At 44.2% G+C, this 23,478-nt stretch overlaps 1 protein-coding gene across 2 annotated transcripts in view; it reads left to right on the top strand.

Annotated features, from left to right (window-relative positions):
• The window catches only part of ASAP1 (ArfGAP with SH3 domain, ankyrin repeat and PH domain 1), a 358,576-nt gene that overhangs the window by 20,923 nt on the left and 314,175 nt on the right, over positions 1–23,478 (top strand). For both annotated transcript variants that reach the window (XM_004451154.5, XM_058276037.1), the window contains exon 2: positions 14,487–14,572. In XM_004451154.5, coding sequence (XP_004451211.1) covers positions 14,514–14,572 — 59 coding nt within the window. In that variant the 5' untranslated portion in view covers positions 14,487–14,513. The remainder of the gene's footprint in view (positions 1–14,486; positions 14,573–23,478) is intronic.

Genomic DNA, 23,478 nt, shown 5'->3' with positions numbered 1-23,478 from the left:
CGGTATGGACCCCAGAAAAGTATGTCCTTAAAGTGAATCCATTCCTATGGGCACGGACCCATATTTTAAATAAGATCTTTTGGTAAGTAGGATCTTATCTGAAGATGTGACCGACCTCATCTTTTTTCAGGAGACACTGGGGATTGAACCCAGGACCTTGTACATAGGAAGTAGGCGTTCAGCCACTGAGTTACACCTGCTCCCCAACAAACCTAGTCTCTTAAAACAGACATTATCTTTGCAGTTCTGGAGGTCAGAAGTTCACCACGTGTCTCCCTGGGCTAAAATCTCTTCTCTGCCAGATTTTCTTCTCCCTCCTTCAAAGCCATCTTCTTCCAGGAAGTCTTCCTTGATTGAGCCCGCCCCTCTCTAACCATTCAGCAGATACTGCTGTGTGTTTGTTGTGTGTCGGCCCCTGCACCAGGGCCTTTTGGGTCAGGATTGGGGGTGCAAAGGGAGTGAGTCAGAGGCTTTGTTCTGGTGGAGTGCTGAGTGTAGTCTCAAGAGCAGTGTTAGCATTTGTGTGTGGAAGGGTGTGTGTTCTGCAGTGGTAGCAGCGTGGCATTTTGCGTGTATTTCCTATCCTTGGGTGTACTTACTGAGATTGTAAGTCACCTGAAGGAAAATATCATCAGCCCGTCAATTTTATGTATTGTGTGATTATGCTACGCCTGCTACTCAACAAATATTTCATTCATTTATTCTTCAAATCTGAATCCAGTCCTCCCTTGGGCCAGGCCTATTCTAAGTACTGGGATTCACTGGTGGGCGAGCCAGGAAGGCCCTCACCTCATGGACCTCCCGCTGCAATGAGCTCCCACACCAGGCCGGGAATTGCACAGCAATCCCAAGTTTGCTGTTAGCTATCGCAGTTGTACAGAAAAGGAGACAGAAGCTGAGAGGTGAAATGGTTTGGCTGGTTCCCCAAATTAGTGTGTGACCAGCCTGGAGTGAAAGCCGTGTCCAGGGGCCGGATGAGGACCTGGAGCAGGAGGCCAGCCTGGCTGGTGTTGCAGCGATTCAGACACAGTGTGGGCAGGGCCTGGGCTCAGAGCGGCCTGCGCAGGACGCCTGAGAGCACGGGCCAGCCCGCGCGACTTTGCAGCGAAGGAGTCAGCAGGGTGTCTCGAGTGTGGCTGATGGTCAGCAAATGTTTGTCCACTGAAAGCTCTTTCCTGGGCTGTGACTTTGAGCTTACTTCTCTGTCCATTCAGAAATCTGTCTTCCTGTCTGATATATTTCTGTTCATCCCTCACAACCTGCTGATGGGTACCACCTCCCCTGTGATGCCACTCTTTGCTCTATTCTCTATTATTTTTATACCTTTGCATCAACTTTAAAACATTTTTTTAAATTGAGGTAACATATATACAACACAAAATTTCCCATTTTAATCACTTGTATATGTACAATTCAGTGGTTTTTAAAAATTTTTTATTTATTTCTCTCCCCTTACTCCTCTCCCCTCATCACCCCCCCCCCCCCAGTTGTCTGCTGTCTGTGTCCATTTGCTGCGTGTTCTTCTGTGACTGCTTCTGTCCTTATCAGTGGCACCTCCCGGTGTTTCTTTTTGTTGCATCATCTTGTTGTGTCAGCTCTCTGTGTGTGCAGTGCCACTCCTGGGCAGGCTGAGCTTTTTTCGCACGGGGTGGCTCTCCTTATGGGGCACCCTCCTTGCACGTGGTGCTCCCCTACGTGGGGGACACCCCTGCGTGGCACGGCATTCCTTGTGCTCATCAGCACTGCGCATGGGCCAGCTCCACACGGGTCAAGGAGACCTGGGGTTTGAACCGCAGACCTCCCACGTGGTAGGCGGATGCCCTATCCATTGGGCCAAGTCTGCTTCTCTAATTCAGTGGTATTAATTACACTTAAAACATTGTGCTATTATCACCACCCTCTGTTACCAAAACTTTTTCATCACCCAAAGAGAAACTCCCCATTCCGCCTCTCCCCTCCTCCCTCCCAGCTCATGGTAACCTGTAATCTACTTTCTGTCTCTATGCATTTGCATATTTCATGGAAGTGAGACTGCATGATATTTGTATTGTTGTGTATTCTGACTTATTTTACTCAACATGACATCTTCAGGGTTCATCACATTGTAGTATGTATCAGTACTTCATTCCTTTTTATGACCAAATAACATTCCACTGTATGGCTCTCCCACAGTGTGGTTATCCATTCTTCTGTTGCTGGACACTTGGGTTGTTTCCACATCTTGGCTATTATGAGTAATACTGCTACGAACTTTGGTGTACTGACTTCTGCCTCTGCAAGTACTGGAAACTACTGATTCACCTGTCTGGCTTCACCTTGAGGGAGATACCTAACGGGTACCTACTGAACTGTTATAGAAGTGAATGAATGAGTAAACCAATGAATGAATGAATGAATGAATCTGGCAGAATGAAAGATACGGTTGAATATTTGTATTTTTGCAATTAGTGGGCACTCTTTAGATGTTATTTGTGGACTGACATGCCAGGAATTTAATTCCTTTTTGCATTAGATACACAATTATGCAGGGATTCTGAGTCTGGGATTTTCTAGCCACAGATTGATGGGGGATTGTGTGGGGTGAAACCCCACGCAAGGAGGTGTGCTTTGATGGATTCCTTGGGCAGTCTGAAGGAGATGATTTACGCTCCCCGTTTCTCCACTTTAGTCTTCTAGGGATGGCTCTAGGCTTTAAGTGGATGAGATCTGAACATTTCTCAGATACACTTTAAGTCCTGTGATTCTGAGATGCCTTTGATTTAAGATGCATTATTGATCTAATAACTGCATTGTAACCGAAGCTCTACTACACTAAACTTCACTGATAGTAAGATACAGGTCTGTTTCATAAAAGGTTAAGATGTTTAAAAACAGCAAAAAAAGACTGTCATAGAGTGGGAGAAACAAGGGATCATCAAGAGCGTTGTCCAGTTGGGCCCTGGGTTTTCGATGCTGACTGGATCTACTCCAGAGGGTTCAGAGCGTGCTCGCGTGGCCAGGCTGGTCTTGTTAGCTTGTTAAAGGGCTTTTTGTTCCTGCCTTAGGGGAGAAATACGTACAGCGTCCCCCTCACTGGAGGCGGCCTGTGCTCGGAAAGGCTGGTGGGATTTCGTGGGAGGCACTGGTGGTATTTAAAGGAAAGAAGAGTCTTTGTAATCGGAGGATCTAGGTTCCATTTGCTAGCTGTGAAGAGGCTGGTAAGATGCTCATTCCGGTATTAGCCTCAGTTTCCTTCTCCATAAAATGGAGTGATGGTAATCCCTGTCCCTGTAGGTTGTTGTGAGGATTTAAGTTATTCTTGCATATAGTAAGCATGCAATAAATGCTAGCTATGTTACTGTGTTTCTTGCTTGCTTTTTGTTTTCTTAATTGTTATTTTATCTGTCAGAACCATGGTCTCCTATAAAATAGGGATAACAATAATAGCTGTGTTTCTTGCACTTCTGGGTGGGGAGAATGTTCAGTGCAGCTGAGGGTGGTAGAGTGGCTGGTGCCCACACTGGACCTGCCTGGCAGCCAGTGGGCACACAGCAGTGGTGGATTCCTGCAGAGGGAACCAGCACTTTTCCATGAAACCACTTTCCATTCTGGTTTTCTTTTCCTTTGGACAAGGCAGAGGCCGGGACACTGAGGTGCTGCTCCTGGAAGGTGGCTACAGGCTGGGCTGTGTTGTCCCTGACTGTCCCGGGGGCATGTAAAGTGTGTGAAGGATGCCAGCCCTGGCGAGAAGCTGCGTCTGGTCTGGTTTTGCTCATTATGCACCTGCTCTGTGCCAGTGCTTCACTCACATGACCCCTTTTTCCGCCCAACAATACTGTTTTACAAGTAGCCAACCCCGAGAAAATACTTGAGCGCAAGCCGGGTGAGCAGTGGGCATGTGAGACCATGAAGAGGAGGCAGCCAACAAAGTTATCAGCAGGCTCTTGAGGCTGATTCCTCCAGGGACCTGGGACCTGGGACCTGGGAGGTCCCTCCCAGGCTGGGAGACAGTGTAGTCACAATGGAGGGTACTGAGGCTGGGGTATCTGTCCTATAATTTCTGCCCATCCTTCTCTAAGGGATGCTTCTGGGAGCATTAGTTCCCTGGCACTTCCAGCCTGCCCGTGGTGGCGAGAGGAAGCTTATAAGGAGAGAGTCACAGGTGCCTTCTACAGGAGGATGCACTCGGTCTGTAATGGACAGGTGAGCCTCAGGCCACGTCTGCGGACACTGTTGTAGTCTGCCGCAGCTCCCGTTTTCCAGAGGAAGACACGGGCTCACAGAAGTGAACTTCCTTCCCCAGGATCACCCAGCAATTAGGTGGGAGAGCCTATGCTGGAATGAAAGCCTTTCTGCTCCAAAGGCTCTCCTCTTCACACTGGTTGGGAAATCCCCCCAGCACGGGGCTGCCTGCTGCTCCTTCTACACAGTGAGCACAGGGGAACAGCCAAGCAGATGGCTATGCACGCAGCGTGCTCGCAGGGAGTAAATGTGTAATGTTTGAAAGGACCGTGATCACACTATTAAAATGGTGGGGAGCACAACAAGCCCTAGGTACCCGCAGATTTCATGTGCCATACTTCCAGTTCTCCTCAGGGGACCCTGAAGGAAATATGTAATTTTGTGGTGGCACAGGTTGAGCGGAGTGGAGTGGGTCATGCAGTTAGCGAGTGAGCCTCACTTGCCACCCAGCAGGTGGCTCTTCTGTTACTTGGTTGTTCTCTTCTTGGATTACTGAGGCTGTTTTCCTGGCATTCACTTATTTTAAGATTCCACAAATATCTCAGGATGCAACTATGAAAAAATGCCGAGGATTTACTAAACACTGTAGGTCCCAGTGGCATTCTGCACTTTGCCTTTTTTTTTTTTTAAAGATTTATTTATTTATTTATTTCTCTCCCCTTCCTCTGTGTGTTCTCTGTGTCTGTTTGCTATGTCTTCTTCTTTGCTTCTGTTGTTGTCAGCGGCACAGGAATCTGTGTTTCTTTTTGTTGCATTATCTTGTTGTGTCAGCTCTCCGTGTGGGCATTGCCATTTCTGGGCAGGCTGAACTTTATTTTGCACTGGGCGGCTCTCCTTATGGGGCACACTCCTTGCGCGTGGGGCTCCCCTACGTGGGTGGCCTATTTTTTAATCACCTATTATATTATTTGATTAACCATGTTTGCCAAGTCATTCTGTCTATATGTCTCTCCATCCATCCATCCATCTAACCATCCATCCATCCATCCATCCATCCATCCATGTCTATGTATTTTCTAGACATTTGAGCATAGATGCTATACATTATGTTTCTTGAATCCTTAACACTTCCGTGTATATTTCTTAAGAAAACCAACTTTACATATCATTTTAACCGGCTAGTGAGCCTGGACACAGGGTCTAGGCAAAGGCCTATCAACCCTGGCATTGCTGGGCAGAGCACCTCATGTTGGCTTTCTTCTTGGGGTCAACTTCAGCAGGCTCTTGTCTGCTTCCTTCTGTCCCATACCTCATACTGGGCATGGCCACATGAATATGGAGGCAGAGGTTGGAGTGATGAATTCACAAGCCAAGGAAAGCCTGGAGCCATCAGAAGGGCCCATCCCAAACACTTGTCTGGGTGGGGGAGCAAAGAGCAAGAGTCTAAAGTCACCTGCCAAACTTCACAGGTGAGTAATTCAGGGCTTCTCAGGCCAGGTAGGAGGTAGGCTTTGTTTCTTGCTAGTGGACATGGAAACTGAGAGACTTAATACTTGGTGTGAAAACTCCATGACAGTTCAGATGAGCTCTGCATTTACCATTCAAGAATCGCTTTTAGAGCGATTCTGAAACCATCTGCACCTAATACAGAACAGGGAGTATCCAACCATAATCTGTACCACCTTGCTTGGTGTAGCTGTAAGGCCTGTGCTTTGAAGTCAGGCTGTTCCAAGTTTGAAATCTGGATCTGCCACCTACCATACTTGGGAAATATCACATAATTTCTTTGAGCTTTGGTTTCTTTATCTGTAAAATTCAGATAATCACAACTCCTTGCAGGGTGATGGTTAGGATTTCTTGAGATAATGAATGTGTGTAGCCTGGTGCCTGGTGCATAGAAACTATTCATTAAAGGATTGCTATTATTAGTAGTAGTATTGCTACAACCATTCAAAAATGAATAGATTGTTGGGTTGGGAAAGTTGGGCAAAGCTTCCTGGAGGAGGGAGAATTTCAACTGGGAATAGACAAGTTGCGCTTCTGATGGCTTAGGAGAAAGGTTGGCGTAAACATACATTCTCTATGTCCTAGTTTCCTGGGGTTGCCCCAACAAATTGCCACAAACTGGGTGGTCGATAGCAACAGAAATAGATTCTCTCACAATTCTTGGGGCCAGAAGTCTGCAGTCAGGGTGTCGGTAGGCCGTGCCCCTCCAAGAAGCTCCGGGAAGAATCCTCCCTTGCCTCTTCCAGCTTCCAGCAGCTCCTGGTGTTCCTTGACTTGTGGCGTCATCACTCTATCTTCACGAGCCCTTCCCTTCTCTCCCTGCATCTCTCCTCCATGTGTCTCTTATAAAGACACTTGTCATTGAAACCTGGATAATCTAGGATGATCTCATCTTGAGATCCTTAATTAAATTATATCTTCAAACACCCAAGTAGGATCATATCCCCAAGCTCTGGGCTTAAGACATGGACATACTTTTGTGGGGCATGGCGTCCAACCCTCTACAGTCTATTTCCTTTAGTTCCTAATTTTGTAAGTACAGTTGCCACAGAATAAGAAAGAATTGCATCAGTAAATAGGAAACATGTCTATTGTGATGTTACAGGGGAAAAAATTGTCCAAGCTATAGCCAGCTGCAGATGACTCAAGAGTTCATAACATCCTCTGTAAAAGGATATGAGTCCCAACATCTGTGAAGTCACTTCTGTTGACTAAAACTCAACACCTCTTTGGGGACTGGCAGTGAAGAAAGGTTTACGTTCCAAATTATTTATGCCCCTTATTCCTGCGTAGCATGCAGGAGTTGCTGTCCTGATTGACATACTGTAAGTCAAGAAATGAGAAGCGAATTTCAATAGAAAAGCAGAAATGTGGGTGGATAACAAATGTGCTGCTTGATGGTAATGAATTCTAGTTCACTTTAGCAGGTTGTTGCTTTAAATCTTCAGCACTGGCGGTGGTGACAAATGAGAGGTTATGGATAAAAGCATGGGGGGTTGATCCCAGGTGTTTGCTCCTTTGACTAATCGCCTATTTAGCAGACACTTTTGGATCCTGTCCATAATTTGGGCGCACCCTGGAAAGCACAGCCTGTTCGCAAGAGGGCTTCCTGCAGCTCTGTGGGAATGCCCCAGCTTCATTGGCCCTCAGGGGGATGGTTCTGAGGTGTGCCCACCACAGTCATTTAGGGGGTCCCTGATGGGATAGAGCCCCAGGTGTCCACGTGTTAACCTTGACCATGTGCCATACCTTCTGAGTGTCAGCTTCTCATAGGATGCCTGTCCTTACACTGCCCTAAAGGAGACATCCTCAAATGGCACAGTAATAGCACTACCATCTCTGCCTGTTACAAAAATGACTGGAAACCAACCATTTTCTCTGTGCCTAAACTATATTATCTTATCAGTTCTCTCAGAAACAGGATGAGATAGATACTTTAATGATCCCTATTTTATTTATTAATTTATTTTTAAAGATCTGTTTATTTATTTATTCCCCCCCACCCCCCCACTCCGTTGTCTGCTCTCTGTGTCCATTCACTGTGTGTTCTTCTTTGTCTGCTTGGATTCTCATTCGGTGGCTCCAGGAACCGATCCTGGGACCTTCTGGAGTGGGAGAGAGGTGATCATTCCCTTGTGCCACCTCAGCTCCCTTTTCTGCTACATCTCTTATGGTCTCTCCTCTGTGTCTCTTGTTGCATCATCTTGCTGCGCCAGCTCTTGGTGTTGGCCAGCACTCCTGCGCAGGGCGGCACTCCTGCGAGGGGTCACTCCCTTGCGGGGCAGCATTTCCACGTGTGGCAGCACTCCACGTAGGCCGGCACTCCATGTGGGCCAGCTTGCCATGTGGGTCACCGAGAGGCCCTGGGCATCGAACACTGGACCTCCTATATGGTAAATGGGAGCCAAACTGCTTGAGCCACATCTGTTTCCCAATTCCCACTTTTAAGATGAGAAAACTGAGGTATGAAAGGGAAAAAAAAAATCAGAACTGGATTCTAACCCAGGTGCATTTTGTTACCAACTTTTTTTTTTCCTTTTAAAAAATTGTATTTATTTATTTATTTTTCTTTTTTTGTTACTAACTTTTAATAGCAAACTATACTGTCAGAGTACAGGACCTGGCAAGGAGGTTATTACTGTTGAGTCCATTGTTGACATTATATGTTGTTATCCAGGGCACAGCATATAGTAGGTGTTCCATATTTATTGAACTAAAAAACAGGGATGATTGAATAATATTCTTGGATATCAGGAATTTTCTTTTGTTCTTGGCTCTGTGTTCTGTTTTAAAAATAGTCCCTGGCACGTGGTTAATGCAAAACAAATATTTGTTGAATGAATGAATGAATGAATGAATGGAAAGTGGAATTTTGGGTTGTGATAGTTCTCTGGTTCTAAGAAAATCATGTTAATTGAAATAACTTATTCATTTCAATTTTCATAGAACCAGTTCTAGAAAGGAAATAAGTAGCCTTAAAATCCTAACAGTATTTATCTCAAGGTACTGGGATAGTGAATGGTTTTAGTGTTATGGATAAATACTTTTCTTGGTGGACCTGGATTACTTTCATAATTGGAAAGAAATAATCTCTGTTTGAAAAAAAATCAGACTCAATGCAATGTGGGTGAGATAGTGACATATACGTAGATGGTAACCTAATTTGAGTGGGTTCAGAATCGGGAGCAGGATGCTTACTGCCTTTGGTGTCACATCTCACACAGCATATTCACACGCCACCTCTCTGGAGGTTCACAACAGTCTAGTGACATAGGCCAGGCTAGGGTGAGTGGCCTCATTTCACAGACAAGGGACCTGAGAACCACAGTCTCATCAACAGGCACAAGCTCTGGGGCTGGAACTTTGGTCTTTTGACTTCAAGCACAGTGGTCTTTCCTCTCTACTCCAGCAATCTTTCATGAAGGCACAAAAGGAAGCAGAGCAAGGGCCCAGTATCTACCTGACGGGTTCATTGTGAGGATCAAATTAACACCAAGTGGGTGGCTTTGTTGATTGTGTTGTCTGTGTGCATTGCTTCCATTTTTTCCAACCCATGTTGATACCTATGGTGTCCATAAATTAAAGTTCCCAGGTGTATTTTTTTTGCTGAGTAGCAAAAACCTTAGAATCTCAGTGTCTTGACAGCAGACATTTATTTTCATGCTTATGGATCTGTGGGTCAGTTGAGGTTTGGTTGGTCTAGACGGGGCTTGGCTGGGCTTCTGGTTGAGTTCAGATCTGTTCCATGTGTCTTCATTTTGGGGGTTCAGACTGTAAGGTAGCAGCTGGCTGGGGCTAGTGAGACATGCTCCTTTCACAGCAAATCACAAGAGTGCAAGAGAGATAGACTTGGGATCAGCACCCTGTCACTTCCATCGACATTCCATGGACTAAAGCAAAAATGATTGCTCGTCCATGATGTAGGAAGTACTAAAAGGTCATATGACAGAGGGAGTGGATATATACTTCTAATCCAGGCTTGGGGTTGAAGAATTGGGAGCAGTGATCTGTCTCAGCTGGCCCACTGGGTGAAGCAAGGAAAGCAAAGGAAAAGCAAGTTGAGGAGTGGGCTGGGAGAGGCATTGCCTATTTATGCATGCAACAGGGCCTTATTTTTCAGAGATATGTACCTAATAAAGTAGGAATCAGGAGGTAAATATTACAGGAAGATCAGAAAGGAGAGTTTCTGGATACAGAAGAGCTGTTAATAAAGGGTCACAGGCTCTAGCCCCTAAAGATGTGACCTAGGCGGCTCAGGGAGTTTGGACCAAATAACCTTTTATTGTGTCTATGAAAAGCAGCATGTGTCTCCAAAATCCTACACGTGAAGACGTATTAAGGGCTATGGAGTTAGGACGGGCTGATTCAAGCTATTTCCAAAGCACTGTGGTATCCCGTCTTATTTTTTAAAAGTTTTTTTTTTTTTTTTTACAGCTTTAGTATATTTAGTATATCATAAAATTAACCTTAAAGTATACAGTTAATTGATTTTTAGTATATTCAGAGTTGGATAACCATCCCCATGGTATTTCATATATCATAAAATTAACCTACTTAAAGTATACAGTTCATTGGTTTTTAGTATATTCAGAGTTGGATAACCATCACCACCCTGTAACTTTAGAATCCACTCCCCTTTCTCTCCACCATGATGCCCCAGTCCCTTGCAACCCCTAATCTACTTTCTGTCTATGGATTTGCCTATTTGGGATATTTCATGTAAATGAAATCATTTAATACGTGGCCTTTTGTAACTGGCGTCTGTCACTTAGCATAATATTTTCAAGGTTCATTCATATTATAGCATGTATCGGAACTTCATTCCTTTTAATGGCCCAATAGTATTCCTTTGTATGGATATGCCGCATTGTTTGTTTATTCATCAGTTGATGGGCCCTTGGGTTGGTTCCACCTTTTGGCTCTTGTGAATAACGCTGCTGTGAACATTTATGTACACGTTTTTGTATAGATGTATGTTTTTTGTTTCCTTGGGTAGATAACCAGGAGTAGAATTGTAGGGTTAGGCATTAACTCTGTGTTTAATCGTTGGAAGAGCTGAAAAACTGTTTACCAGAGTGGTACAAAATTTTACCTTCCCACCAGCACTGTGTGAGGGCTCCAATTTATGCACACCCATGCCAACACTTATTTTCTGCCTTTTTTATTATAGCTATCCAGGTGACTGTGAAGTGGTATCTCATTGTGGTTTTGAGTGCAGTTTCAATGACTGTGATGTTGAGAATTTTTTCATGTGCTTATTGGCCATTTGTGTATCTTCAGTGGAAGAATTCAAATTCTTTGCCCACTTTGAAATGGGACATTTGACCTTTTATTTTTATGAGGAATTATATATTCTAGATACAAGTCCCTTATCAAATATTTGATTTGCAAATATTTTCTCCCATTTAGTGGTTTGTCTTTTCACTTTCTTGATGGTGTCCCTTGAAGTACAAAAGTTTAAATTTTGACGAATTACAATTTATCTCTTTCCTTTGTTTTCTTGTGCTTTTGATGTCATATCTGAGAAACCATTGTCTAATCCAAGGGCACAAAGATTTACTCCCATGTTTTTGCTTAAGGGTTTTTATAGGTTTAGTTCTTACATTTAGGTTTCTGAAACAATCTGAGTGGATTTTTGAATATGGTATGAGGTAGGGATCCAACTTCATTCATTTGTGGGTAATATCCAGTTGTACCAGCACCATTTATAAAAAGATTATTTTTTCCCCATCAAATTGTCCTGGCACCCTTGTTGAAATCAATTGCCTATGAATGTAAGGGTTATTTTTGGACTTTGAATTCTGTTTCACTGGTCTATATGTCCATCCTTATGCCAGTTCCACACTATAATGATTACTGTGCGGTAGGTTTTGAATTTGGGAACTCTGAATCCTTCAACTTTGTTCTTCTTTTACAAGATTATGTGGGCTACCTTGAGTCTTTTGCATTTCCATGTGAATTTTAGGATAAGCTTGTCGGTTACCCATCTGATTTAAATGTGTGATTCAAGGCTCAGGAAAAGTCAGTCACAATTTTTTAAAAACATTTTTTATTTTTAAAGAAGTTTTAGATTACGTATATATTACATCAAAAATATAAGGGATTCCCATGTGCCCCCCCTCCTCCCCCTCCCACATTAACATCTTCCATAAGTGTGGTACATTAGTTACAATTAGTACATGTTGAAGCATTGCTACTAACCATGGAGTATAGTTTGCCTTATAGTTGTACACTGTGCCCCCACAATTTTATAGGTTTTGACAAAGTGTATAATGGCCTGTGTCTGTCATTGCAATGTCATGCAGGGCAATTCCAATGTCCCCACAATGCCCCCATGTTGCACCTATTCTTTCCTCTCCCTCCCCTCAGAACCTCTGGTGGCCACTGCCCTTTTGTCAATAATACAGTGATACAAGAGAAAAAAGTCAGTTACTAGTGATGTCATAGTTTGAAGAAAGCGGTTGAACATTTATTCAACAAATATTTATAATATTGTTTTTGCAGGACATTGTATAGTCAGTGCAGGGGATGCAGCGTGAGCAATGCCTAACAGTCTTTGCAGTCACCTAGCTTAAAATCAAATCAGGTCAACAAGTATTAATCAGTCTTTGCATTAATGAATGTATAGTGATAAATGGAGTTAAATCCTGTGGCCTAATCTGGAGGACCCGGAAGGAAATGACCTTAAGGACTTTTCGGTGTTAACTAGGCAAGTAGGGTGAGTGCAGAAGCCTTCCAGGCAGAGGGTACAACATGGGCAAATACCCTGTGGCAGAAGGATCATGACCTCCAGCATATGAACAATCAGTGTGCCTGGAGCCAAGAGCTTGGGTGGACAAGATGAGCCCAGGGAGGTGGGCAAGTCTCAGAGCATGCTAGACCATTTGTGTCTATATCCTTAAGCAGTGGGAAGCCTTTTGAAGGGCTTTGAGGGTGGAGGGGAGTGACATGATCAGGTCTCTGTTTTAATAATTTCATTCTGCATATCAAGCGATTGTGTGGCTTGGACCTTATTTGGAATGCAACTTTTTAAAAAAATAATTGTTTAAAAAACACTTTGAGCATTTATGAGACTATTGGAAATTTGAACATTGACTATTTGATGATATCTTCCTTTTAGGTGTGGTAGTGGCATTGCTTTAATATATTTTATATATAAAATTATTTTTATATTTTTTATATATTAAATTTTTATATATTCTTAAAAGACATTACCCTTTAGACATACACATGCTATGGTTTTTATGACTGAGATGATATCTGGGATTTGTTTCAAAATAATAATAAGGGGGGAAAAGATGGGAGTGTGCATGGGGTAGGATTGATTATGGGTTGGTGGTGACTTGAAGAAGCTTGGGAAGCAGTACGTGGGGTTCATGAGATTTGTCTTGGTTTTCCAGGCTGCTATGACAAATATCCTACAATGGATTGGCTAAGCAATGAAAACTTACTGGCTCATGGTTTTGAGGCTAGAACAAATCCAAAAACCAAGGTGTCGGCCAAGTGATGCTTGCCCCTCCCAGAGTCGGTAACTCCCCGGTGCTGGCTGCTGGTGGATCCTTGGGGTTCGTGGCTCGTGTCCCTGCCTTGCAGTTTCTGCTCACCTCCTGCTTCGGGGCCTCCTTCTCCTGGTGGCTTTCTCTGACAAGGTCTGATTCCTTCTGCTTATAAAGGTCTCCAATGATCTGGATTAAGGCCCCCCCTTTTCAGTTGGGCCACTGAACATCTTTACGAGATCCCTTCTACAGTGGGTTCACAGCCCAGGAATGCAAATTAAGACCAAGAACACGTCTAAACTGGGGTACCGTTACTCGGTCTGCCACAATACTCTTCTCTGTTTCTGTGTGATTTCAGAAACCCCCATAATAAAATGTTTTTTTAAAAAAGATAGGCTTCAGTGTAGGAGACTGGATTTCAGGGGGGCCGAGGGTGATGAGGGGAGCCCGGTTAGGAGGCAGGGGCAGGGGCCCAGGCGAGGATGACACCAGAGGGGTGTCAGAGATGGAGAGACGAGGGTGGGGATGAGGGGTTTTTAGGAAGTGACCTAGGCAGGACATGGGGGTGGATCGATTTGGGGGTGAAGGGAGGCGGTGCAGTCAAGAGTGCCCTCCAGTTTCTGATCCCAGGTGGATGGAGGTGCCATTCAGAGCTCGGATCCCTGGAGAAGGAGCAGGCAGGTCCCTGGGCTTGTCTTGTTTCCGTACCACCACCCGCCTTTCCCCTCCCTCGGCAAATATTGAAGCTTTTCCTTTATGTGAGGCCTTTTATCCCAGACTTCCTGCACTCTGTGCACTTAGCAATTAATTAAGCTCTGGTAATGCATGAATTAATTCAGATCCTCTCTGGGGTTCAGAGCGGCAGTCCTGAACCTACGTATCTTCCTATATATCTGCCTCCTTCCGGGGCTGGTTTGTCTGCTAGGGGAACACCTCTGTTTTCCTGTGGGCACACAGCTGCAGGTGTCTGTGTGTCTGTCTGTAGCAATTATCCGCACACTTTAATTTCATGTTTTGGAGCCTAGGTCTAGGGAAGTTAATGACTTGCAAATTGCTCTCCAACGTAGAGCTAGAAATAGAATGCAAGGATTCCTGAGCGCTTGCAGAGGTACAGTGATGGAGATGCCAGCCGCAAAGTGGGGAGCTGAAGTCGTGGTTTCGTGGTGGCTTTCTTTCCTCTTCCTGGACAGCCACTCTGTGGTCTAGGACGGCCCCCAGGGTGAATGCCAGCCTCCCGGTGAAAGCGCGAGCTGGTCTGAGAGTGTCTTCTGCCTCTGCCGGTCCTGCTGGATGACCCTTGTCTCCTTTCCTCTCCCCATCCAGGTAATTTTCTGATGTGACGGCTGAGACATGAGATCTTCGGCCTCCAGGCTCTCCAGTTTTTCGTCGAGAGATTCACTATGGAATCGGTGAGTGATCTCCAGTCCATCCCAGAGTCCAGCTTAGGAAATGTGGAGGGATTCTTCTGGGGCACTGAAATGCAAAATTTGGTCCAACACACTCAAATTTGACAGAGATACCGTCCGTTAAAATAGTCATAGAGAAGATCTCTCTGGCATATGTAGAGCTGTAGACTTCCCAAAGTGTTTATATCACATTTATATTACCTTTTCTTATGTAACATTATATCATATTTGTATGTCCCTTTTTCAGAAAGAAAGATGGCAGGGTGATGGTATTATAATAGTAAAAATAAAAGCAACAACAGTAATAGCTGATATTTTAGCTGAGTCCTTCTTGTACTAGACTCTTCAGAAACATTATTTCATTCAATCTACCCATGGGTAGGAATCCTTTTATAGATAAAGAACTTGCCCATCTGGATTGAAGTCGATTTTTTTCTGACTCCAGGTCCCCTGCCATTTTCTTCTATGCCACGGTGCCCCTTGGTAAGGCATGACTTTGCCCATTGTGTAGCTGGGAATATTGAGTCCTGGGTTGGAGCAGGTGCTGGAGAGGCTTGAAGAGTTTGACCCTAGGGGGTGGAGGTCTGCATTAGGGGATGATAAGAAATTGGCCTGGACAAGAAGAAGCATGAGAAGTAGGCAGAGGAAACTCAGTGAACCCAAGAATCTTAGAGCTGTCAGCGTGACTTGACACAGGCCTGACCTGCTGTGGCCGGCCTCACCGAGAAGCCAGCTGGGAGTGGTGCAAAGAGCATGGATTTGGAGTCAGATGAACGGAGGGGTGGAATCCTGGCTCCGCTGCCGGCTTGCTTTCTGACCTCGGGCAAGTCACTGACTTCTGAGTCTGTTTTCCTCTCTCTAAGAGGAGGTAATATTTATGTTTCAGGGTTTTGGTGCAGATTAGAAAAAAAGATATGCAATAAAGTGCTGCGTAAATTAGGCACATAGACATTACAATTATTCCAGTTTCTAGGATGAAAGTAGTTTTTAGGGATGAGTAGATAAGCAAAAGTGCCCTGTATGGATGGGAGCGGTGAGAGTTTGAAGCCAGGGAGTCCAACCTGAGAGTCTTTTGATGTGACCCACCCACATGAGGTGACAAGGGACTGCTTCCACCATCCAGGGTAAATGAGGTTTTGCATACTTGTCTCCATAGTTTCTCTATTACACGAATACCCAAAGTCAGGTTTTATTTTATGTTTTTTAATTGAGTCCAACACAAGGGTGGCATTAGTTTTACAAGTGTCTTTTTAGATGATAATTATAATCACAATATCTCAGTGCCTTCTTAAGGATTAGATTGGCTGTGAATGATGGAAAATCTAAAAGAACATTGGCTTAAAGAAGATTGAATTTTTAGGTGAGAGAGAAATATACTTTGACATGGGGGTGCAGAGCTGCTATTGCAAATCTATGATATCAGGGACATAGGCTTGCTTCCCTTCCATGTGGGTCTCCACTCCCAAGGTCACCTCGTGGCCCAAGCTGGCTGCTTCTGTTCCAGCCATCACACCTAGCAGGAAGCGGGAAAGAGAAGGAGAAAGGCAGACCCCCTCCCTTCAAGGATGCTTCCTGAAAGTTGCACATGCTGCTTCTGCTTGTATTCTGTTGGCTGGAATATTTAATCCTCTGGCTACACTTAACTGCAAGGAAGGCTGGGAAATGTAATCTATATTCTTTGAGGCCATATACCGACCAGAAACTGAGGATTGTTATTATAGAAGAAGGTAACAGAGACTGGAGGACAAATCTTTCTTTGCCTTGCTAATATTTATGGATTATTAGAGGATAGATTCTAGCCAGACTGCTGGAGTTTGGATCCTGGATCCATGGCTCCACAGTTACGTGACCTTGGGAAAACTGCTTAACCTCTCTGTGCCTCAGTTCCTTCATTTGTAAATTCCTATTTTACATTACCTTGTAAAGTAAAACACTTGGAACAATACCTGGCATGTAGGAAGTACTGTATGAATCTTAGCCATTACCACTGCTTTTACTTCTACTCTTACCATTACTATGACCTCTGCCATCACCACTACTACTATTTCTGTTGCCACTATAATTACTACTACTAATCCTTTTACTGTTACCACCACTACTACCTCTTCTATTACCACTTCTACCTTTATTATTGTCACTGCTATCACTCCTACTATCACTGCTAATTCTATTACCACTGCTACTACTTCTGTCATTTACTGATACTATTTCTACTCTTACTACTATTACTTCTACTCTGACCACAACTACTGCTATTACTACATCACCACCACTGCTTCTACTATTAATGCTTCTTTTTTTGGTTAATATTATTTCTTCTACATCTACCATATTATAAATGTATCTTCTATCACCTATCATCTTCTTTCATCTACTACTATAGTAAAAAAACTATACTACTTTTGCCATCACTTCTACTATTACAATCACCACTATTTCTGCTGTTACTGCTGTACTACCATTCTTTGTCAGACACCACACGCACATTTAAAAAATTACTTACTCATAGCAGCCCCCTGTGCTAGGTATTATTTTCCCAATTTTAAGATAAGGGTCAGAGAGAAGAACTTGTCAGATGTCATGCGGGTGGTGGGATCGTGGTTTATCCATGGGTGGGGGGATATTGATTGGAAGGGACCGTGCAGCAGGCTTCTGAGGTTCTGTTATTGTTCTGTTTCCTGATCTGGGTCTTGGTTACATGTGTAAAAATTCCTTGAGTGGAATCATGACATGGGCAGTTTTCCATACTTATATTTTACTGCAATGAAAGCATAACCTGCATCTTGTAAGTACTAGAACCTATACCTGTCTGATTCTAGAACCTTATAACTATCAAAAGATTTATTCATTTATCTATGGATTCATTAGATGTAATAAATGTCGCTCAAGTGATTATTTCTTCTGTGCCAGGAACTTGAGTAGGGGGCTCGGGATACAAAGAAGCATGCTCCTGCCCTCATGGGGCTGTCTGTCTAGAAGAAAAGGCAGCAGGTAAATAGCTTACAGAGTAGCATCCACCCGCTTATGCTCAGGGCAGGGCACTCTCTCTGGGCCTGCAGGGGGAACGTGACCTAACCCAGGGGTCCGTCTCAACGGATTCCTTTGCTAGGGGAGTGTTCTAGCTTCCTAAAGCTGCTCAAAGCAGATACCATAAAATGGGTTGGCTTTTAACAGTGGGAATTTATTAGCTTGTGGGCTTACAGTTTTGAGTTGGAGGAAAATGTCCAAATCCAGGCATCATCAAGGTGATGCTTCCTTCCTAAAGAGCAGCTGCCGGCGATCCTGGGCTCCTCTGCTGCAGTGGCAGGGCACGTGGTGGCACCTGCTGCTCTGGGTTTCATTGCTTTGAGCTTCTTGCTTCTGTGACTTTCTCTTTTGTCTGAATTTCATTCTCTTATAAAGGGCGCTTATAAAAGGGTTCAGGTGGGTCACATCTTAAGATCCTGCTCACCAAAAGATCCTACTTACAATGGGCCCACACCCATAGGAACGGGTTAACTTCAAGAACGTACTTCCTGGTATCTGTCCAGCTTCAGACCATCACAGTGGGTCTCTTCTCACGTCAGTGGATAAGCTGACCACATGAGGGCTCCATCAGAAAATCTAAAGCAACTCCCTGCAATTCCTGCTAACTAGCACTGAGAAGGGGTCAAAGCTTTGCTCTTTCTCCTTTGTCACTGTGACAGTTTTCTGCCACCTACACCTTGTATTCACAGGGCAGGCAAGTGCTAGAGCTTATGAGTTCAATAGAAAAGAAGGGAAATCCTCAGGAACAAAGATTTTCTACATTTATCAAGAGATAAGTGTAGGGACTTCTGGAGGAGCAGGGGTAGCTCGGTGGTTGAGCACCTGCTTCCCATGTCCAGAGTTCTGGGTTCATTCTCTGATACCTCCTGGGAAAAAATTAAAAACAAAACAAAACAGTACAGGGACTTCTTATTTTGTTTATTGGATTATTAAATCAATGAATGAATGAAGCTACAACCCATAACCATGCAGTTTTTAGCCCTGTGAAAGCTCAAGTCCAGTGGAATTAAGACAGATTCTGTTTCCTTTCTTCCTTCCCAAATACTGCCAGGAGGGGAGCTGGCAAATGGGAGCTGAATCGAATTCTGAGCCAGCTGTAGAAATCAGTTGGCCCTATTTTCAGGGTCTTTCTCTATATGAACAAATGAACTGACTTAAACTTTAAAGCCTCCTAAATGGAGCCCATGAGAAACCTCTGTGGCTTCCCCTCCCTCTCTGCCTATTCAGATGTCAAGGCAGACGCCCCGGCATTATCTTGCCGCCAGTTGCCAGCCCAAATTGAATTTCCCTGAGCTCAGCTGACGTCCCTTCTTGGCCGTGGGGCAGGGGTCAGGAGTGAGTGCTGCTTGGATGGGAACTACGTGCCTTGAGCTGAACACAGAAGCACTGACCTCTCAACTCTAAGCTGCATTTCTAATATTGCTGGAAGGATTGGAAGCTTTAGAATTTCTGGATGTAAAAGAAAGGAAACACATTTTAGAAAAAGTGTTTGTGTTCCACTGGGAAAGCTCTTTCTGTATAATTGAGGCTGTTTAAAATTCAACCTATTTCACAGCGTCATCCATTCCCCATGTACACGGAGCAAGGAAGATTCTATTCAGACAGAGAATTGGGAGATTAGGATCATGGTCTTTTTTTCCTTCCCCCTTTGCCTCCTGTCCCTTTTTCTTTCTCTCCTTCCTTCACAGTTTATTAAGCAGCTACTGTGTGCCAGTCCCTATGCTAATCCTGGGAAAGAGACAAGTAAGACTGCAGAGCCTCCCTGGCGTATCATTAACTCGTTTTTAAAATGTATTTTCTGCAAATGTTTATTGAGCACCCAATTTGCCCCAGTCTCTTCATAGGTAAACGTCCTAGCTCCTCTTACTGTGTTAAAACTTCATTTGTTTTTTTCACTTGCTCATTCAGCAAACCCTTTCTGAGCCCCTACTCTGTACCAGCAATGGCAGCAGCTGGGACACCTAATGAACAAGTGACTCCCGCCTTGATATATCCGAGCACCCACAAGGCGCCGGGGCTGGTGGGCCTGGGGTGTAATTGCCTTCCCCTTCTCTCAGCTTCTCCTCTGCCTCTGGGGCGTGTGTTCCCCCAGGGCAGGGACTCTGTGGTCTTGAGTGCGTTGTTTCTGGAGTTCTTGCCAGGGAAGGGAGGCAGATGTGTTCCTGCAGCTTTGGCCCAGGGGTTCTTGCCGGTTGCCGGATGATGGAGAGGACTGTCTCCTGCTGCTGTCATGAGTTTTTGTTTTTCTGGGTGTCATAGGGAAAGTCTACTGTGATTGGAAGACCTGGATGGGGGTTTCAGCTATGGGTTCCAATCCTGGCCCCACTGTGTGCTGGCTGTGTGAGTGGGTATGCTTTTTCTCCTCCTCTGCCTCAGGCGCCTCAACTGTACCCCTCCACCCCCCAGGGCCTTGTGAGGAGCTGGCGGGAGCCTCCCTGTGCCCTTGGTGCAGATGCCAGGGTCTGTGCGACCTCGCGGGGAGACGACCGGCCGCCTCTTTCAGCACTTGTCCTTCAGTGAAGACTTTTGTTCAGTGTCCAGCACCAGGTGCTATTGGACTATTTCCCCAGAATCTCTCCTAAGGAAGGTCTTTTGGAAATAGGGAAAACATCCCTAGCAAGAAGATGGCCTTTGCAGCATCACTGAAAATGGTAACCTGTTACAAACAGTATAAAAACCTGTTGTCCAATTGGATGATAAGTTAACAGATTAGGGTGGAACAATGCAAAACAAAGCAGCCCTTAAAAAGAAGATAAGGGGCAGTTTTTAAAGTTAGGAGAAAATACTCATGATATAAACGTCATGTAAAGAAGATTGAAAGTTTGATTTTAGAGAAAGTGACTTAATTTCTCCATACCTCAGTTTCCTTATCTGTAAAGTGGGGATAAGGACAGTACCTTCCTCATACATAGATAGGATTGTTTATAGACTTAATGGGAGAATACACTTGAAATAGGTGATAGGCGCCTGGCACATATTAGGTGCTCACTAAATGCTAATTGTCATTGTTATTATTTATCATATGATCTACATCATGTCCAAAATATTAATAGAAAAATATTTGTAATAAGTAACACACGTGAGTGAACATAACTTTTCCTTCTTTAGGTACCTTATTCAAAGGGAATTTATTCTTTGTCTTATTCAGCAAATATTAATTGAGCAGCCCCTCTGTATCAAGTACTCTGCTAGCTCGTAAGGCAGTGGATTTTAACCTAGGAATGTATATTAAAATCCCCCCCCCTTTTTTTTAAAGTAGTTGCTTGGAGATGCTGATTCAGTAGATGTGTGGTGGGCCCCAGGCACCTGCTTAAAAAAGAAAAATCACACTTAATTTGATTTTCAGGGTTGATGTAAGGTACAGTCACTTTCCTCATGTGGAAAACATTTGAGAAGGGACAAGCAGCCACCCGGAAAGATAAAATATAATATAAGGCAGCAAATGATGGAGCTGAGCAACTGCTTTAGAGGAGAGGCTCCCAACTATGGCTTTCCCTGCAGAACTCTTGTAAAAATCAAAATCCCCTTGGCTCCAGGCTTATGAATGAGCTTTCCAGGGTGAAGCCTCCCAGGGGTTTCCAGTGCTCAGATAGGATGGGACTGCAGGTGATGAGTCTAAGTGGTAGAGGAATTCAAGAGAACCAAGAGGGTCTTTTGGTTTGAGATTGTTCCAGAAGTCCTCTCTAAAGGGGTGAGATTACAGCCAGGTCAGGCTTTTGACAAAGCCTCCTTCACTTTGCATCTCTCTCTTCTTGCCTTCAGCACTTAGCCAAGATTCAGCAGCATAAATTTAGAACCAGGGTTTCTCCAAAGCCATGTTCACCTGGACAGGAGGACTGCTCTGTTTCCTCTGGCTGATCCTGCTGAAGGCAGTAATTCTCAGCTCCGTACTGCACTTAAGTCTTGCCAGCCAATTAAACAATAAGGCATTTACTTAAGCCCTAGGCATTCAGAACTCAGGCCTAAGTAATACATGTGTGGTTCCTGCCTTCAAGGTGCTAAGAGTGTGGGGCAGAGGAAACAGATATGTAAACAGGTAATTTCAGTGCAGTATGTGAGGTATAATCTCCTTAGGTAGCATGTTATGCCTTGAATACAGTTAAAAGTGGTAGAAAATGTTGACTGAATTTAGTGCCTGGTGTAAGACACAGGAGGTAGACCTTTCAAGTGTACTAAGAGTCCTAGACTATTTGGGCTGGAAAGGAATTTTCAGCATTGTCCAATAGAGCCTTCAGTGAGGAATGAAATGTTCCATGCCCTTGGTATCCAGTACAGATAGCCACTAGCCACAAGTGGCTGTTGAACACGTAAAATGTGCCTGGTGCTACTGAAAAACTCAATTTTAAAATTTTATTTCATTTTACTGAATGGGCATTTATATTGAAAGTGGCCACAGTGGCTACTGGCCATGAGTTGAATAGAGTAGTAATGGAGATCATTCTTATCTGGGTGTTAAACTTGAATATGCTTGGGAGTTACCTGGGGAGCTATTTAAAATGTCCATTCCCAGGCCCTACCTCTGGGGTTTCTGATTCCATAAATTCATAGTGGGGTCAAGGAATCTGCATTTTCTTAATACATTCTTTTTTTTTCCCTCTCCTCCTGAGATGGCTCCCTCGTCTCTTTGCTCATTATTTTTGCTTATTTATTGGCTCGTTTGTTTGTTTGTTTTGCTTATTGTCTACTTGTTGCCTGTTTGTTTTTTCTTTGGGAGGCACTGGAAATTGAACCCAGGACCTCCCATGAGAGAGGCAGGCACCTAACTGCTTGAGCCACATCTGCTCCCTCCTCATTTTGTTTTTGTTCGTTGGCTGCTCGTTGTTTGTGCTCCTTGTATGCTGTTGTTTTTGCTCAATGTCTGTGTATTGTCTGCTTGTTGCTTGTTGTCTTCTTTCAGGAGGCACTAGAACTGAACCTAGGACTTCCCATGGGGGAAGCAGGTGCTCAACTGATGAGCCACATCTGCTTCTGGAATCTGCATTTTGACAACCACCAGAGGTGGTTCTGATGGAGGTGCAGCTTGAGAAGAGCCAAGCCCTTTGATTTACAAACTGTTGTGTCCTCAGAAAGCTTAAGAAAGCTCAGTGTTTAAGACAGGTAGAAGCAGAGCTGCTCTGGTTTAAACAGGGTTGGGGCTCAAAGCTCCATACACGTGATAGACCATCTGCTTCCCTCCCCAGAGGAAGAACTGGGGTTTCTTGTAGCATAATTTGTACAGCCCTCATCTCATACAACCTCATCACTTTATTAATCTGAAGCTGTGTGAAATGCAAAATGAGGCTTGGTTTTCTGATGACTGTAAGCATGCCAGAACCAATTTAAAACAGACAACTAGTTCTGGAAGTGGGAGTTGAAGCGGAAGCACAGTTAGTTCCTTTGTGGGCCCATTTTCCCTTGCACTTGACATTAACTGGCCATCTCAGCCACACATGGAGGAATGGCAGAGTAGCACAGGCTCTTTCTGCCCCAGACCGTAAATTCCTAGGCAGTTTTCCTCATCTGCAAAGTGGGTATCACAGTATCAGTTGCATGCGATAGCACATTTAAAACCCAGTGGTTGGCATTAGTTATCAACAACAATTGATAATAACTAACACTTAAGGAATCCTTAAGTAGAGTTGGGCTTTTCACTCTTGTAACTATTTGCTATTAATTAACTTATTTAACCCTTACAATAACCCTGTGAATAGGGTAATAACTATTATTTTCTTTGTAAGGGCAAGCCGAGGCCCAGGGAAGTCTGGAGAGTTGCTTAAGGTCATGTGGCTGGTAAATGGCGGGAGTCAACGCAGTTGCAGGGTTGGCTCTGGTGCCTGTGCTTTCTCTCGCTGTTATTTTCCCCAGACTCTAAGGAAACACTTTCTAGCTGAGGTTTTCCTCCT

This window comes from Dasypus novemcinctus, chromosome 14 (assembly GCF_030445035.2).
Source record: "Dasypus novemcinctus isolate mDasNov1 chromosome 14, mDasNov1.1.hap2, whole genome shotgun sequence".
Classification (NCBI taxonomy): Eukaryota; Metazoa; Chordata; class Mammalia; order Cingulata; family Dasypodidae; genus Dasypus; species Dasypus novemcinctus.
The sequence above is the reverse complement of the archived record's forward strand: the minus strand, read 5'-3'. Positions and strand labels throughout refer to the sequence as shown.